The sequence below is a fragment of the Ostrinia nubilalis genome, chromosome 12 (assembly GCF_963855985.1).
Source record: "Ostrinia nubilalis chromosome 12, ilOstNubi1.1, whole genome shotgun sequence".
NCBI classification, from domain to species: Eukaryota; Metazoa; Arthropoda; class Insecta; order Lepidoptera; family Crambidae; genus Ostrinia; species Ostrinia nubilalis.
The window spans coordinates 14714873-14734367 of NC_087099.1; the positions used below are offsets into that span (position 1 = coordinate 14714873).

Genomic DNA, 19495 nt, shown 5'->3' on the forward strand with positions numbered 1-19495 from the left:
AACAACTTTAGAGTCGGCCCGGCTTGATACAATATCATAGTGATATTTGTACCAGAAATATAATATCTTTTTAGTTAACGCTCTGGCTTCGGGACTACTATTACCATCTTTCGTTCCCACCGCTGCAACTCCTGTGTAGCCAGAATCTACAGCTTGACCGCCAATAAAATCCCAACTAATTGAGGTAAAGTTTGTCCTGGGGACAAGTTAAACTGTCATTGACCCGTAACGAAATTAATCTGAAGAACATAGCGTAGTTAGAAGTTAGGGTTCGGCAAGCGCATGACAGGTGACAAAACAAAGGTAAATCTTTAACGCTCCAGCTTGCTAAAACCACCAGATTTAAATCGCTGATAGATCAGATACGTTTAGATAGAAGATTTGAGTCTGCGTATCTCTGAATCCCCTAATACCAAGTAGCTTTATTCAGTAATAGTAGTTCAAAATACCTGATTTTGTCATTCCGCCTTTTATGACCAAAATATGATATACTACGGTAGTAGTATTACTACCTAATAGAAACATTATGGCAAACTACAATCAGACCATTAATAAAGCGTTTAATAAACAGAGTTTAATATCATTACAATCAACATTATTTTACACTTCAATACGACTGTCACAATTACACAAAAACAACGGAACAACGATTAACTGAAGCCACACACCGTTAATTAGTTTTAAATTGTTTACAAAACGCAATAAAAATAATATTTACAAAAACCGGCCCTCATGTGCAGTAAAAACAGGAGATAACATTTATATTTTGAGTGCAATCTTTTTGTGATAGCTTGTTTTATTTTTTAAAGATTTTATATTTTTGTTGAGTTATCGCGACTTTTGTTTAGTCAGAAGAGCACTAAAAGATTCAAAATACATTATTTAAACACTTATTAGTATAAAAAACCTCGTTAAGTTACGTGAGTTTACCTAATTACAACTCAAGTCGTGTGACCATCTCTACATATTGAACTTGAGACGACGAGGCCTTGATGCGCTTCTCCGAGTTCATGCATGTACGATCTAAAACACAAGACATTGACGTTTGAGCAAGTTTATTCATCAAGATCAAGACTAATGGCGCATAATTTTGATTTTGAATAACCACATTACGTCAAAACGTTTGGGGAATTTTTGGTGGCCTTGCTAATTCGCCATTTTCAATCAACTCAAAAATGCGTAGGATTAGTGGCTATTACGCATTACACATTAATATCAAGCGTATTACGAAACGGAGCGGAAACGAAAACAATTTTTAAGGAAAATCCATGGAAAATCCTAATAGGTACAATATTTTAAAAGGGTCTGAAAAAAGCATAGAGACGAAAAAAGGTTTATGATTGTGCTCACAAACCTCAAATAAGTACTCAATACTCAATTCTTATTAAGTACAGTCAAACATGATTATTTCACTACTCCGACATGATCGTGTTCTACAGCTGGGTTTCTGAAACTCAAGCCCGCCTTGTCACGCTCTGTTCACAATCACCGGCGACTGGCGACCAATGGGATTCATGTGCCCCAGTTTCAAGTCCTGTTCCAGCGTGTAAAAAAGGTAAGGGACAGTAGGTGGCGTACAATCTCCGGGTTGAGGGAAGGTATCAGCTGATCTTTGGGTACGCCCATACCGCGCCAACTGTCATAGGTCGCGTGACCTGTCATTGGCCTTTGATCGCACCGGCGATGGCGATCTGCACGCGTTGGTGTAGTCGAAGCTAATGCTAATACTAATATGTAAGTAAGAGTTATTCTCACCACACTCAGCCGTCACCTGGCGTCCTTGGGCGGGCCGCATAGCAGCAGCTGGTCGAACCTCTTCATCTGGCGAGCGGCCACTTCCACCTCCACGTCCGTCAGGTAGAACGCCTCGAAGTTGGCCAGCGGCCGCAGCATCGAGTACAGCCGCTCGGCGTACTTTCTGCGTAAATAAATACGTTGGTTGAATGAGGAGATCCGCAGGAGAACCAAAGTGACCGACATAGCTCGCAGAATTGCTAAAATCAAGTGGCAGTGGGCGGGGCACATAGCTCGTAGAGACGATCGCAGTTGGGGCACAGAATAATAATAAGTACCACGTACAGAAGATTTTCTTCGCGAAGGTATTTAAAAAAATGTATGCTCAATGTCGTTAACAATTTGGTGTAATTTAGCTTGTCTCAAGAATCGAGCACCATTTTGTTGACAAACGTCAGATATCGGTACTACGCCGAAGCGATAGGGCTGACTTCGGTAAAGTGGTAAAATGATGTGTGACGTGAGGTGCCAAACTGCGGAAAATGGCGGAGGAAATACATGAATAAGCATGAATTATATTTTGTGTTTCTATTATTATTCAGGCAGTTAAAAAATACTGCACAGTATTAATTACACCGCCGTTTTTACATATAGTTTATTGTCTTTACAATGCAAATGGGTGACGAATACACGTGCGTGCGTCAATACTCGCTCGTGATTGTCCTGTCGAATAAGTGTCTCACGTCGTCGTTTGTTTTCGATGCAAACTCGCGGAGATGAACAGGCCTGGTTGGGGCAGAAAAGTTCTCGAGTGGCGACCACGGGCTGGAAGACGTAGCGTGGGCAGGCCTCCTATTAAGTGGACCGACGATCTGGTAAAGGTCGCGGGAAGAGCCTGGATGCGGGCAGCGCAGGACCGTCCTTTGCTTTGGGGGAGGCCTTTGTCCAGCAGTGGACATCATTTGGGTGAAACGAAATACGTTGAAAGAAAGAACAAAATAGTTCAAAACGAAACCAGACGGCCAGATGAGCCCGGAATAAACACGTTGAAATAAAGAACAAAACAGTTTTAACGTTGTTGTAAATCTGAGGGCGCGGCAAACGTGCCTGATTTTCTTCTTTTTTTTGGAAGGCTTTTTTTATGTTATTTTTATGGCTTTCGGAAACCACGATATCATCAAACCGTAGCAACAATTAGTGTGACACTGTGATGTACCTACTTAATATTAATGATGGAGGGTAGTTGACACAAAAGTATTTTTTTAAAAGGACAATCTCGTTGAATCGGCACGCAGTGATTCCGCCAATGTCAGGTGACGCAAATAGCTATAGTCAATTGACATCCTTTTAAAATCTGTCAGCGGTTCTCCCATATACTTTGTACCTATAAAAGGACGTTTAGTGCGTATTTGAATATTTATTGTCCTTGGCATTCGGATCTTATAGCACTTTATTGCCTCTGTAGATACTCCGAAAGCGTATGCATTTTTATGCACAAAGTGATAGAAACATTTGTAAGTACCTACGTAAAAATCTTACGCTTAATCTTAATCTTTCAATTCATTCGTCGGCCGTTTGGTGTAGTGGTTCAGAACGGACTACTATGCCGAGAGGTCCCGGGTTCGATTCCCGGCCGGGCAGAAATTGAAATGATGAATTTTAATTTCTGTGACGGGTCTGGGTGTGACTATGTATAATATTTATGTATTTAAAAAAAAAAAGTATATAAGTAGTATATCCGTTAAGCTAGCACCCATAACACAAGCATTAAGTTGCTTACTTTGGGGCTAGCTGGCGCTGTGTGAAATTGTCCAAAGATTAAAGATTATTTATTGTATGAAATTGAATGACACGCTGTTGCTCTGGACTGTAGGTGAACGTATTAAAGATTAACCAATAAGTGACTGTAGTAGTTTATTTATCAGTTTGCAGTACTTATTCATGATTATTTAACAGCCAGTTATCTGACACTTAGGTTTTATGAATGTAAACGCATGAAAAATGTATTTCACGACCGTGGACATGAAGAAACACGCGCTTGTATCTAAACATTGATAGCGTGAATCATGAATGTTAAATGTGCTACAGGTGAACTTTCATTAGGTACCTACATAATGTTAAATTATGTATTAGCAAAAGGCGCGTAATTAAGTTTGCTGTAACAACAGATAGATAGGTTGTTATCTCTTCTAGATGAAAGCCTTCGTATTATGAACTGAATTTTCATAGTAGGTACACCAATAAATTGTACGACCTAATAATCTAAATCTAACCTACTTAGCATATAGTTATAATAAATTGCTATTGACTTCTTTCACGTTCTGTTAAAAGTTGCCCAATGCCCACACAACCTTATAGGCTTGTGGCGTCACACTTTCACAGTCTATTGAAGACCGACTGGCTGATGACATTCTATCCAATGAGGGCTATCGTTTTAGCGCTCACCAGTTAGCGCCACTGTAGAGTAAGGTCCTGTCACTTGTTAGTAGCGAAGACAGTGACACCAACTGGTGAGCGCTAGAGTGGTAGGAGGACTATCGCATTTGCACTCATAAAGATGGCGCCACTGTAGAGTAAGGTCCTGTCAATCGCCAGGGGTGCCAACTGTTAAGTATAAAAACGATAGCCCTCATTACTTATTAAAAATAAAAATAATAACAGCTAGGGAGTGGAATTCGCTGCCTGCTGCTGTTTTCAAGGCGAAAGTGAATAGGTTTTTAAATGGCAGATATGTACCATCCTAGACTGCATCCCACACAGATATTGGCATCCCACTTAACACACCTGCCTTGTTATATATATAAAAAAAAACAAATTTGGAACTAATGAACGTCATAATAAAAAGGTTTGATACCTGGTATCAGTGCTCTTGTCCTCTAGAAGAGCGGCGAGCGCCCTCAGCGCATGCCTCCGTGCGCAAACCGCGCTAGGGGGCCGCGTGCGCAGCAAGTCTCTTCCACCACCCGCCAGGGCGCAGCACACGACTAGCAGGCGAGCGGCCGCGCATCTAACCAACGGGCTTTTGTGGCTGCGAAGGGAATGAGGGTGTTCGCGATTGAAAAATCCGCCAGATGGCGGGACGTGGATGTGGGTCTGACTGCTGCGTGATTGGTGGATTTTGACATATCTGTCAATGTCATGTCAAAAATAACCAATCATGCAGCATTTGGACCTCGCGTCTACGTATTGCCATCTGGCGGATTTTTCAATCGCGAAAACCCTCATTGCTAGATTGAGAGTAAGAGCTGAGAGAGTGGTGAGACGTTTGAGTGAAAGAAAGTGGTGCGCAGCGCATCAAGTATCGCCCCCCGCCCCATAGGGCGCAGCACACGACTAGGTCCAGGAGACGAGCGGCCGCACATCTAACCAAGGGGCTTTTGTGGCTGCAGAACAAATTACTAGATTGAGAGTGAGAGATGAGAGAGCGGTGAGAGGGTTGAGTGAAAGAAAGTGGTGCGCAGCGCATCAAGTATCGCCCCCGCCCGCTAGGGCGCAGCACACGACTAGGTCCAGGAGACGAGCGGCTGGACATCGCACCAGCGGGCTTTTGTGGCTGCGAAGGGAATTGCTAGATTGAGAGTGAGAGCTAAGAGAGCGGTAAGAGGTATGATGAGTGAAAGAGAGTGGCGTGCTGCGCAGCAAGTCTCTTCCACCACCCGCTAGGGCGCAGCACACGACTAGGAGACGAGCGGCCGAACATCGCACCAGCGGGCTTTTGTGGCTACGAATGGAATTGCTAGATTGAGTGTGAGAGCTGAGAGAGCGGTGAGAGGTTTGAGTGAAAGAAAGTGGTGCGCAGCGCATCAAGTATCGCCCCCGCCCGCTAGGGCGCAGCACACGACTAGGAGACGAGCGGCTGAACATCGCACCAGCGGGCTTTTGTGGCTGCGAATGGAATTGCTAGATTGAGAGTGAGAGCTGAGGGAGCGGTGAGAGGTTTGAGTGAAAGAGAGTGGTGCGCAGCGCAGCAAGTATCGCCCACCACCCGCTAGGGCGCAGCACACGACTAGGAGGCGAGCGGCCGCACATCTAACCAATGGGCTTTTGTGGCTGCGAATGGAATTGCTAGATTGAGAGTGAGAGCTGAAAGAACGGTAAGAGATTTGAGTGAAAGAGAGTGGCATGCTGCGCAGCAAATCTCTTCCACCACCCGCTAGGGCGCAGCACACGACTAGGAGACGAGCGGCAGCACACCGTACCAGTGCCACAGTGGGCTTTTGTTTTGTGGCTGTGAATGGAATTACTAGATTGATGGTCTTACATAATAGCAGAATATTCAGGTCTTGGGTCTATCCCAGGTGAGAGCAGTAAAGGGTTTTAGTAATAGAGGAGTCGCAGATGGCAAGGGGCGCAAAATTGTCGCACGCTATCAAAAACTCGTAGACTTCTAGTAGGTAGAACCCAAAAACGGTTGAAGGTACGGAACCAGAAGTTATCTTAACCATAAACAATGTAAAAAGGTAGAAGTACATCGAACCTTCATGTAAAAGATAAGATACTACCCTAGATAAGATGTCATGAGATGATAATGTTGTTTAAATAACCACACCTACAAGAGCAAACTGACGTAGTTATTTGATACGTTATCAAACTTCAAGAATATCAAGTTATTTACCAAGTTTGCAAATATAGATACAAGCCGAATCTGTTATCAAAACCAAGTGAAGACTGCTTTCATAATCAAATGTAACCCACTCAGAGTATTTGTCATCAGGGTTCGAAAATATCCGATATTTATGATATATATCCGATATATATCGGATATATATCATAAATATCCGATATTTATGATATTTATCAGATATATATCGGATATATATCATAAGGATATTTTCGAACCCTGTTTGTCATATTATGATCACCTCACGTCGCCTGATAAGCAATGTTTATTAGCCATGAACTTTTCTTTCAGATGTTTTGGGTTCCGAATCTGTCTATCGATGGGCTGTGGACTAGTCCGGAATTTTAGGCATGTTGTGGCTACCACACACAGAGCTTCAAGACGATTACCAAATCGGTACTTCTTGATACATTAACCTCCTATGAGTAGTCGGTCAAAACCGCTAGTCTTATCTATAGGTACATGATACACTAAATTTACTTTCTCCCGACATAAAATATGTATAAGCTGATAAGCCGTTGTAAAAAGATTTGTCATTCAGATTAGTATTATCATTATTAATACTGCATTCTTTAGAAAGGCGCCAGTTATCATCATCATCCACATGACATTAAACTTATATCCAGATTCAAACTAGATGATGTAATCTAAGATTACGAAAGTAATACGGTCATGGACATGAGAGAGTTATGAAACAACTAGGTTCCTTCATATAGGGTTAGGTAGATTTCTCATACACTTAAGAGCACGATATTTACCTCAGATCATAGAAAGAGATATCTACCGACCGTGGTCGTTGGGGCGTTGGGGCAGAAAAGTTCTCGGATAGCAACCACGGACCTGACAACGAACATCAAGTAGGTATGCCTCTCACTCCGAGGTCCGACGGTCTGGTAAAGCATCTGAATGCGGATAGCGCAGGACCGGTCTTTGTGGAACGTGGTTGGACGTTTGGTAACGCAGGACCGTTCTTTGTGGAACGTGGTGGACGTTTGGTTGAAACAAACGAGAATTCATTATGCATTACCCGACTCCATGTATGCAGAGCGCCGTAACTGCATGCGTCAGCTCCACGCCGCACACTATACCGTCGAGGGCTACGTTAGCAGCGCGCCGCACCGGCCGGCTGAAGCTGCCTGTCTTCACGAGCAACGTCGTCACAGCTTCATAGAAATCCTGTCCAACGGTGATCAGGTTAAAACCAGAGAGGAGTGTCTTACTTATTAAAACTGTTGTTTCCACTTACTGGTTTTTTAGTATAATTAGTATTTTTCAAAACTGACGCCAAAGTATGACATGCCGAGCGGGCAACTTGCGTTCGTGGAGATTCAACATGACCGCTCACCTGCGATAAAGTGGATTTAAAGAGTTGCTTAAAGCTAGTGTATTGTCAAAAGCATAAAAAGCAGACAATAAACTAAAAAATACGAACTTGTCTGATCAGATCAGCGATGCGGTGTTCTGGTATGATTCCCCAGAACTTCTCCATGACTCTTGGAATTTCTTCTAATGTGTCCGCTATTTCAAACCTGGTTATATTAAATTTCGTGTTACTGTCAGTCACTGAAAACCAGCTCGCACTCTTGCATAGAGAGGAGCGGAGGATCTGGCCAGCGGATAACTGGGGAACTAAAATAATGGTTTCAGGATGACACATGAGATAACTACAGACACCATGTGCAGAACGGGTTAGCACAAAGTGAAAGAGCTCCATACAGAATTAAATTTGAAACCCCAAAAGTTAAAGATTAAGAACAGCATGATCCCACCGCTCGCCAATTCAGTATAATTGCAGTACCAAGAAGCTGATCGCAGTCTCCGTAGCAATTCCACGCAGAGTGCGTCGCAGCCCCTTTCAGCGATGTCTCCCAGTCGGCTCTCGTCTGGTGACACGCTGCCTGGAGATGCACTTCTGCTTGTCTTGCTTTCTGATGTCCTGAGAGGGTGGATTTTATAATCGGGTTTGTTGTTTCTTCAAGTTATGACTCAGCTTCATTACAAGCTTTTTCTATTGACAACTTACTTATCACTTTGATATTCTTAACCCAGCTTAATATCACCCTTACCAAGACACATAAATCACAATACTTACGTAACATTATGCTTTCCCGATGGCCAATGCCTCAAACTGTTATTGCTCATCTTGAGCTCCGTGATTTTATCTTTTATACTTATGGATTCGTTAACTCTTGCTAGAAAAGTTTCAGGCTTTTTCAAACACTGAGGACCTTTAACCTCGGATGTGTTTGTAGTCTGAGGGATATTCTGTTTAGGATGGCCTTCCGCGTGTATGGGGGGTAGCTGCAGAGCGTCGGGTTTTCTTGCTGGATCTACAATAATATTCCTTTTTTAGACAAGACATACTTAAAAGGTTAAAAGACATCTGCCATTTTACTTACCACTTCTTCCACTAATGAGGGGACTTTCGCCTGCAGCCAAATCTTTCGTTCCTATCTCCCACCTGTCCCCTACACCCCATTCTCTAGGTTTATGTGAATTTGACCGTTGCGTGTTTCCAGAAAACAAGAAATTCAAGTGAGGGCTTGTAGGACAAGACTGATTGCTTTTTATAGGAGGCAATTTGAAATTTTCTCGATCATTTCTGGTTTCTTCGTTAGGCAAAGCCTTCACCTTGATACCAGTGCTGTTTGTGAAGAGTAAGTATTTATCATCATCTTTCAAATCAGATATATTGCTGCAGTCTGGTGTTATATCCAGAATACTTTCTTTCTTTGTTGGAACTCTTTCTGACTCTTCGGTCAAAGGAGACAACGTGTTAAAGCGAGGACCTAAATCCTGTTCGCAAGTTCTCTCAACGTTTATACACATTTTCTCAGACAGCTTTTTGTACAGATCTTCAACATCACTATCAATCGACTTTGGTACTTCACTCGTATCACTAGTGTTATCTCCTTTGTAGTTTTTGTTGCCTTCAATATACTCGTTGCACAAAAGAGAATCTTCATCAATATCTGTATCAGATTTTTCAAATGGGCTACTATCTCCATACTCCTCTTTATTTTCACTGTAATCGCTTTCTTTCACGTCTTTATCGTCGACAATTTTGATGACCTCATCGTTATTAGAGCTGTTACTATTGTCGCTCTTGGTATCATCAGTTCGATCGTTCTCCGATTCAGAAATGGGAAATTTAGAAGATCCATCATCTAAAGAGTTACTGATAATTTGATTACGTGAGATGCTGCATACATTGTTGGCATTATTTACGTGATTATCTACATGTCTCGCGAATTCAGCATGTGCTTCTGTAACGTGTATCCTGTATTCGACTGTTTTGTTTTCCGATATGGATATAAACGACGTTTGGGTTTCTAATGTTTTGTTGTCTATAGCTTTTCTTATAGCACCCTCTGTTTCGGCTAGTTCAATGATAGTTTTGCTGGTTTGTGTAAATATTTCTTGGGCTATGGAGCAAGTGTGGAAGGTAGCTGAAGTGGCTTTGCTGATTTTGTTTATCGTTTCATACTGGATGTTCATGTTTGAGGGTGTTCTTTGCTTGCTCACGTCTCTCAGGTTGATGACGCTCTGGTTTCCGTGGAGGTGGAAGGTGGTTTCGCTGTCGTCGCTTTCGTCAAGCTCGATGACGTAGGTCTCCTTGCTGGAGGAGTTGTTTTTATCGGAGCTACTGTCGGTGAAGTCCAGGGAGTACACGTTCGAAGTGGCTACACTTTTTTGTGAATCTGTATATTTTACGTCGCCTACTAGATCTTCGATTTCTTCGTCCTACAACAGGAAAGTTCTATCGGTCACATTTCTCACACAAATACAAGTTCAGTCGACTGAACATAAATCTATAGAAACGATACAAAAAATGAAAGTACTTACCATTGCAAGACAATTTAGAACAAAAAATAATACAAATTACAACATGAACCGCAGTGTAACCACCGAAACGCGTACTTTACGTATTTAAAAATATTTCAGTGCAATTCTGACAGGCCATGACAACTTTGAACTGAGAAATTGTCTTTTGACTTTAGTTTTTAATTGTCATTTAGGTAGAAATTATAAGTTTATGGTTAAAAAAGTTTTATAGAGCGAAAAAGTGTTGTTCTTTACATTTTAGGCCGATATTTCAAGTTGCAAAGAAACAATGAGCGTTTATTATTTAGAATGAATATAATCTGAACAAGGTTTTGTAAATAAAACAAAGTTGTACATTAAAATATGACAAACTATTTAATCCACGTCTAGTGAAATCTCCACCCGCAGCTAGAGCCGGTATAGGTGTACAAATATCACAACAATAGATACCCATATCAGTTCCGATGTCCATAACACATAAACCACGTACAATAATACATACAAACTTACAACACGAACGAAGGCAGTTGGCACTCGGCAAACTCAATTAACTTTGAACCTTAAACTAAAGTTATAAAGTCGGATATATTGGGGAAAATCGACAGGTTTTTTTTATGCATAAAAAGGCACGATCGCACCTGATGTTAAGTAGGATGCAGTCTAGGATGGTATATATTTGCCCTGTAGGGTTGAGTTCAAGTGGTGTTCATCCAACCCTCACTGGTCACAGCTTAAAACCTTCACTGGTTGGATTTCAATCGAGACCAAGCTGTAGATCCTGGCTATACAGGAGTGGCAGTGGTGGGAAAGTGTGGTGGGATAAGTCCCGTAAGAGGTGGTTTGCATTTGCCGTCGTGGCAATGTACGACGCTCGGTAAGAAAGAAAGAATTCGTTTTTATAAGCGAGAAAAACATGGATATTTTGTGTTGAGGCAAGCGATTCAGAACATTACAATACGATCATCTCGATCGATATGATAATTAAATCTGAGTTAGCTAAAGCAAGATTGGGTATGAGTTGACTACGCCAACTGTTTTCCTTCGTATTGTTATGGGGCAAGGGCTCTATACTTCAGTTTTATGACGACATAAATTTGAAGGTTCCTGCAAATTAGCGTTTTTTAAGACCATGAACTTTTAAACATAATATAACATCGTTTTATCTCATAAATGCTTCGTCGCTTTTTGGCAAGTATTGATTTCACTAAGATAAAAAAACGCAAACGCGTTTAGTTAAAACAGTTTTAAGTCAGTTTTATGATTTATAAATAAACGGATTTTTATCGCTATCGTCATAAAACATGTATAGAATATAATAAATAGTCATTGCACACATCCACTGTAATTCTGCCCAAAATTATGTCTATAAAGACTTTATTGTCTCACATTTATGTATGAAAATCGCATTACTGAACTAGTTGGGCAAAAATACAATGCATGCAATTTTAAACAATAATATACTTAACATGTATAAATAGTAAATATAAATAGATTAATATAAAATACAACACGCTAGGAGCGCAAAAATTGTTCTGACATCAGGTAATGATAATGATTAACATTATAATAAAATTATAAAGCTGCAAAGTAGGATCTAAGTATAATTTACAATCTCTAAAACTAACATTTTGATCACAAGCAAACGCCTTTGAGTTACTACAATGATTATACAGGGTGACAGGTAAAGCGATACATTCCTTGAAAGGGGTTAAAGTAGAGCTTATTTGCAGTCATTTAAGTCATATGACACCATGTCCGAAACTTGTTCATTTCCAAGTTATTCAAGATTTAAGTATTTTTTAAAAAATCTCCAGTTTTTATGTTAAAATGTACCCTTGTAATGAAGAATACGGAATAATGTTAACTTTTTTGTTGTATTCGTATAGCTAAATAATAAGATTGACATTTTAAATTAAAATTTGCAAGAAAGAATCGTCATTACTCAAGTAAAAGCTAAAAAACCATGTATTATTTTGCAAAAAAAATATGTTTTAGGTAATTAAACGAAGAATTTCCAAGAAAAAATGTATGGAATGTTGTGTACAAATTACAGAATTTAGTTCCTTGATTCATTAGCTATTCAAAAAGGTACAGGTGTTTAACAAACACTACATAATTATTTTTTTATTTGAATTTAAACGTCTAGTAAGATACTTTCATAAAAAAAAAATAAATAAAAAAGTCACACTAACAACTGTTCTTGGGTCTCAATAAATGAAAAACTTAGTATTTTAATAATAATTGTATCACCTAATTTTATCTAGGTACATTATTTTAAGTCCTGCTCAAACTGTGAGCCCCGTCTTCTAATACAAGCTCGTAGTCTGTTTCTCACTTTTGTTTTTGTGACTCTTGTTGTCAAACTGCTGAATATCTTGAGCTGCCCTCTGAATGCGCTCACGAAGCTGTTGCTCGTTGTTTACGGGGGTTACATACAAGAGATACTTCATGTGACCCCATAAATAAAAATCGCAAGGGGTCAGATCCGGACTTCTGGCTGGCCAAGGAATGGGTCCACCGCGCCCAATCCAACGAAGTGGATATTGTTGATCCATCCATTGGCGTACACTGAGCCGAAAGTGTGCTGTGAGTGTGAAAGCTTCGTGAGCGCATTCAGAGGGCAGCTCAAGATATTCAGCAAAGTTTGACAACAAGAGTCACAAAAACAGAAGTGAGAAACAGACTACGAGCTTGTATTAGAAGACGGGGCTCACAGTTTGAGCAGGACTTAAAATAATGTACCTAGATAAAATTAGGTGATACAATTATTATTAAAATACTAAGTTTTTCATTTATTGAGACCCAAGAACAGTTGTTAGTGTGACTTTTTTATTTATTTATTTTTTTATGAAAGTATCTTACTAGACGTTTAAATTCAAATAAAAAAATAATTGTGTAGTGTTTGTTAAACACCTGTACCTTTTTGAATAGCTAATGAATCAAGGAACTAAATTCTGTAATTTGTACATAACATTCCATACATTTTTTCTTGGAAATTCTTCGTTTAATTACCTAAAACATATTTTTTTTGCAAAATAATACATGGTTTTTTAGCTTTTACTTGAGTAATGACGATTCTTTCTTGCAAATTTTAATTTAAAATGTCAATCTTATTATTTAGCTATACGAATACAACAAAAAAGTTAACATTATTCCGTATTCTTCATTACAAGGGTACATTTTAACATAAAAACTGGAGATTTTTTAAAAAATACTTAAATCTTGAATAACTTGGAAATGAACAAGTTTCGGACATGGTGTCATATGACTTAAATGACTGCAAATAAGCTCTACTTTAACCCCTTTCAAGGAATGTATCGCTTTACCTGTCACCCTGTATTTTATCTGTAGTTCGAATACTTACAAATAGGTTTATCGTATTTGTTCACCAGTTGGCGCCACTAGTAAGGAAGCTCCTGTCACTGTCAAGTGACAGGCGCCAATTGGTTCTGAGTTCAAATACAGTAGGTACACTTTTGAACATTTCAGTTGCGATACATTATTAAATATATCTGTAAATGATACATAGCCAATTTTAAATAGATTTCCGTCCATTACCGTTGTTCCATTACTGTTGAAAAAGACATTACAGCGATAGTATTAGAGATTGTAAAATCAGTTTCATACCTACTTTATGTAGGTGAAGAGACTAGCAATAGACATCATAGAAACCAATGAGTTTTTAAAACAACAATAATAAATACAAGCAAATTAATTTACTTAGTAAATAAATACATAGTTTATAATTCTGACGGCAGTTATGGTTGTATTCTACGACTACCATAAAACAGTCCACGAATAAAATAATTGTTTAAACATATTTGTGTGCAATGGATATTTTTGTGTGAGCTACATGTTGTGCGGCAGTAGAAAATAAATGATTGAAGTAAAATAATGACAATTAACTCAGCAGCATAAATGGCAATGCCAGATTTTGTATGGAAGGTGGTGTCTTTTTTTTTGGCGCGGCTATCGACCAAACCTTGTTTTTTGTAAAATCATCAAACTTCTAATGCTCGTAGTTTAGAAGTATACATGTTATAGTAAGTTAGGTTTATTACACTATTTTGTAACCAAAAAACAAGGTTTGGTCGATGGCCGCGCGAAAAAAAAAGAGCCAGAAAAAAAGAAGACCAATATCTAAAGGCGAGTAGAGACTAGAGCATATCCATGTAATGTAACGTTCTTGTCTATACAGGTAAAATGTACGACGCAAGGTTTGTGAGATGGTGACACTTTCAAGTGACACCAGAAAATTTCATGGAGCGGCTCGTTGTTCTGTTACAAGTAAATGCTCTAGCTAGTCTATGCTCACCTTTATAGTTGACATTGGCAAAATGAAAATCATTGGCAGTTTTTTTTATTGAAAGTGCTTTATGTATAAAAATTAGTATTCTATGAAGAATGGACTCTACATACCTATTTTGAGCTAGTAGAAATGACATAAATGATTTGTCAGTTGGCACTTTAAAATAAAAACAACTTAATAGCGGAATGCTAAGATTTGGAGCAAGTATTGGCAATTTTTAATGTAACCAGTCAAATGTACTTCCATTTTTAGATATGTTTATCCTTTGTCACATTATTAAACTAAACACATCAAGTAAAAACATAGAACGCATAAACTATGTGTAGAAAATGCACACAAATATGTATAGGGAAATGCTAAGATTTCTCAACAGATGGCGTGACAACGTCAACAAGGTCACGTGACAGTTTCATAGTGGCGCCATCTGCGCCGAGTCAGGAGTATAGTTCCCTATTACATCAACAATATTTAAAACTACATACGAATACGCTCTAATACATACATATGAATAATCTGAACATCCACATAATATTTATGCAATAAATACCCTTTAATATCCAATAATTTACCTAAACTTAACAATTAGAACATACTGAACCCTTCTATAATATGCTTAACACAGCAAATATAAATGTAAACCTTTTAGATAGTAGCCAATAAAATATAAAACAAAATATTTTTTATAGTCGAGAGCGTGTTACACGCCTTTTTACAAACCACACATAATTACGTAATTACTAAACAACGAAATTTTGCGATAAACAAAAAAAATATTTCAAGAATTTCCCTTCTGATATGTAGAACTCTATACATACGATATAGACAACAAGACATTTTGAAAACGAATAAAAATCTCATAAATACAACATATTTTCGTTATAGACATCAATACTTGAATACCCACTCGATTACACTTTATAATACTTTAACACTAAGAGTTCTTTTTGATTGGATAACAGCTACCTTTGATCAATAATATCAATTCGGTATAGTGCAGCTATTAGGCCAGAGGGGCTGCCCACTTCTGGCCTTTGTTTCTGGGCTAGAGGGGGGAGAGGGCAGCTTAGGCAAGGGTTGTCTTGACAGTCTGAGCCATGGGGGCAAAATTAAGGCAGGGTCCCCCACTCTTATACATTAAACTTTAAGAACATATTTAAGGTAGGTATGTAGATGTCTCCCTGCCCCCTTCTGTACGTAGCCGTAGGTAGTGCAAGATATGACGCTACAACACTACTACTATGTGCTTACCATGAGTTTACGTTAGGTGTGCTCGCTAGCGAATACGTCAAAAAAATCTATGAAGATTTAATTTCTTGAAAGTAGCCGCTAGAGGCGCTGCACAATATGTCATACATTTAATGTCATTTTTTTACGCAGTCGCTAGCGAGCACACCAAACGTAAACTCATGGTAAGCACACTAGTACTAGTACAACCAAGCCATACAATAATAGCTTCAGGTTGCCTACATCAAAGATATCACTGATCAAAGTTCATAGCATCTTTTGTTAACTACAAAAGTAGATTACATTTTTCATTCTTTCTGAGGGTTACACTTTACCTACTTTTAATGTTTGAATGAATGTAACCCTATCCGTTAATATACAATATACCAAAAGATACTAGCATGGTCCTAAAGAAGATAATTCGAGATAGTTAAGACACCACGAGGGTATACATTACAAATTACACTCAAATACAACACCGACAGTCGTTTATGTATACGTTAATATTGTATAGTCGACACCAGAAATCCGAAAAATATACATTGATTTAGATTCCAAAACATAATCAGCATGACGATGGCAGCTTACGAATGCATAAGTACAAAAGTTGTGTTATTTTTATACAAGCTGCTGTTTTTGTATAAAAATCGAAATTAATGAGGTTCTCAGAGCCCTAAATCAGCTATCCAAATAAAAAGTTTGTATATCCATTAGGTCACCGAAGCGAACCAGGAACGAAATGGAGGCGCTCTGTAGGGCTATTACGTAGTTTCGAGTCTGTTACCGTCTCTCATGCTAGCATCTCGCTTTGCGTGAGAGAGATGACAATATTCGAAACTTTGCGTAACGTTTTTCGGAGTAATCCCATTGAATTTTAAGCGAAATTAGGTGTGTTAAGCTATGCAATTCATTTCGTCAACCTAATCGGCTTCTTATTTTACATATAATAACACTTCCAAGTATTCTATAATGATAAAATGTATATGTTTTCACGACAACAATATTGGAAGTATGATCTGCAATATTTGCTCAGTTTAATTATAATGATATTATTCATATTTACATATGAAGTGTAAAATATATTTATTTAATATAATTTGATACATACAACAGTACGTAAATAAAGTATATTCCACCAGCACACAAGAGAAGGAAATGGTACACTGCGTGTTTAATAAAACGGTGTTGTAAAATATATGTCATTGTCAAATGATATGAATTTCACTTAGATGGTATCATTATCTTGAAAGGTAGACATACATCCAGACTCGATCAAATTAATAACAATTCTCTTCATAATTCTCTTTATATTGGAAAAATCTATGATTAGTTAAAATTAAATTTTACTTCCCTTCTCAGAACCAACTTCATAATACTTTTCTTAGCACCTCTAAGGTCTTATGTAAAGGTCTGAAAACTCTGTTACTCCCATGCAATATACAGGTTTTTTAAAAAGAATTTTTAAAATCTTGCAATTTTTAAAATACTACGATAGAAACCACCAGAGTAGAGAATCCCGACCTTTTCAATTTGGTAAAGTTTTTTCACATATACAAACATTCCAATTCTATTCACAATAAAGACATATAAAACCTATAAATAGACGATTACTGGGGCACATGGAGATTTATAAAACTCTAACAAGTACACACAAGTAACCTACTTCTATAATATACAGGGTGAACTAGTTACAAACAACACGAGAAATGTCCATCAATTTGGATATAACTAATTTAATCATCCTGTATACTACTCGAGTTGCGAGTATACTCAATACAAAATGACCTCCTTATTGATATTGTAGACTAAATAAACAAAACTAATTGTTATTATCTTGACAAATATTCAAGTATCAATAAATAAATGGTGTTACAAATAAATTGCCTTGTCCCTTTGCAGTTAATTAAGACTGAGTACACGTCCGTACCAGGGCAACTACGAAACGCCGTTTACGTAGTTTCGGGTCTGTCTGTCACCGTCGCTCATGCTGGTATCTCGCTTTGCGTGAGGGGGATGGAACATTCGAAACTTCGAATAGCGTTTTTCGGAGTAGCCCCGCTGTCCGTCCGAATGAATCACTCGCGTATAATTTAGGAGGTCATGGTACTCTTATACTACGTTGTCCGCAGCGTGGCTGTGGCTCGTCCGCGGCGGCCTAGCGAAATAAAACAGATTCTTTAGATTATTTATTTAACTATCAAGGATGTGTATGAAGTTGATAGGTAATGAAAAAAGCACGAAACCGTCACGTTGGCATATTTAAGACATACCTAGTTATCTAAAAAGAAAATAGAATTGAACGGCGGATTTACGGGGTGGTGCTACACGTCTGTTAAATTGGTTCGACTAAACGATTTAGTTACCTACTCGAATTTTTTTTTGTTCAGGTACGTTTATAGTATCTAAACGTTAAATAAATTGCTCGCCACTCGACTAAAATACTCAACCAGTGTGAACAAGGCTTAACGTAGTGCTGAGACCATTCCGTCACCGGGCCGGAAGACATAGTGTGGGCAGTCCCCACTAGGTGGACCGACGATCTGGTGAAGGTCGCGGGAGGTGCCTGGATGCGGGTAGCGCAGGACCGGTCGTTATAGAAATAATTGGGGGCGGGCTTTGTCCAGCAGTGGACGTCATTCGGCTGAAACGAACGACGAACGATACAACCACTCCGTCAATCGGCAATCGAAGTACTGTGGACACTCTGCAACTTCGTCGTTCATATTGTGTGTGGTTAACACCTGTGGTTATTCCAGGGTTCGAAATTATCAAGATAATTACGCTCCATGATAATTATCGGATAATTATCAACAGTATAAGAAACATTTGTCATATTTATTCATAAGACATTTTGATTTCGAATGTTGCTTTATGTTTTTGGTTGCTGATTGTTGTCAAGTTATCCATCGCTAGTCACATAAAGCTTGGAAAATAGATAAACATTTTGACGCTAGATAACTATTGATCATTGTGGAGCTAAATAGATAGGTTTTTGTCTAACTATGTTTATTAACGCCTACCACTAAACGCAAGTGCGGAAATACACATTCGAAAACTTCGAATACAGTTAATTTTCACGAGAGCATTTTTTTGTTATTATCAACCGATAATTATCCATCTGTTATTATCACGACAATTATCCATATAATTATCATTGATAATTATCCTTTCGAACCCTGGGTTACTCACCAACTCGCATCTATTTTACTTCTGTGGACGGATGTAATGCTATGCGGACCTCCTATGTTCTTCTGATTAATTTCGTTGCGGGTCCAATGACAGTTTAACTTTCCCCCGGGACAAACTTGACCTTCATTGGTTGGGTTTTTGTGGCGGTCAAGCTGTAGATCCTGGCTACACAGGAGTTGCAGTGGTGGGAACGAGAGGTGGGAATAGTCCCGTTCTGTGGTCGGAGGTGACGAGTACTCCGTCGTTGGTAGTGGTGTGCCTCACCTATTCCGGCGTGAGGTAGAGGCGGCGGCGGACGCGCGACAATCAGCGCGGCTGCGGCGGCGGGTCGGCGCGCTCGCCCGCGCCCGCCAGGTGCTCGCTGTGTATAGTAGTGGTGTGCCTCACCTATTCCGGCGTGAGGTAGAGGCGGCGGCGGACGCGCGACAATCAGCGCGGCTGCGGCGGCGGGTCGGCGCGCTCGCCCGCGCCCGCCAGGTGCTCGCTGTGTATAGTAGTGGTGTGCCTCACCTATTCCGGCGTGAGGTAGAGGCGGCGGCGGACGCGCGACAATCAGCGCGGCTGCGGCGGCGGGTCGGCGCGCTCGCCCGCGC

The 19495-nt window shown here is 39.4% G+C and overlaps 1 protein-coding gene and 1 long non-coding RNA gene across 2 annotated transcripts; both read right to left on the bottom strand.

Annotated features, from left to right (window-relative positions):
• Window positions 1–543: 543 nt before the first annotated feature.
• Window positions 544–10319, bottom strand: LOC135077025 (uncharacterized). Its single transcript, XM_063971616.1, has 10 exons — window positions 10202–10319; window positions 8755–10099; window positions 8448–8685; window positions 8154–8291; window positions 7788–7884; window positions 7602–7700; window positions 7383–7531; window positions 4589–4762; window positions 1756–1918; window positions 544–1023 (listed from the first exon to the last, which is right to left on the bottom strand). The coding sequence occupies exons 1-9, from the start codon at window positions 10202–10204 to the stop codon at window positions 1768–1770; spliced, it is 2394 nt and encodes a 797-aa protein (XP_063827686.1). The 5' UTR covers window positions 10205–10319; the 3' UTR covers window positions 544–1023; window positions 1756–1767.
• Window positions 10320–10529: 210 nt separating this feature from the next.
• LOC135077023 (uncharacterized) lies at window positions 10530–19393 on the bottom strand. Its single transcript, XR_010258368.1, has 2 exons — window positions 19167–19393; window positions 10530–17868 (listed from the first exon to the last, which is right to left on the bottom strand). It is a non-coding gene; the product is annotated as an uncharacterized LOC135077023 (long non-coding RNA).
• Between the last annotated feature and the right edge of the window lie 102 nt (window positions 19394–19495).

Bases quoted from the DNA above. Each gene is read 5' to 3' on its own strand.
- LOC135077025 (XM_063971616.1), bottom strand. The intron at 8,292-8,447 runs GTAAGTATTGTG...CCACCCTCTCAG, and splicing joins TCGGGAAAGCATAATGTTAC to GACATCAGAAAGCAAGACAA. The intron at 4,763-7,382 runs GTAATGCATAAT...TTCCCTTCGCAG, and splicing joins CTCTGCATACATGGAGTCGG to CCACAAAAGCCCGTTGGTTA.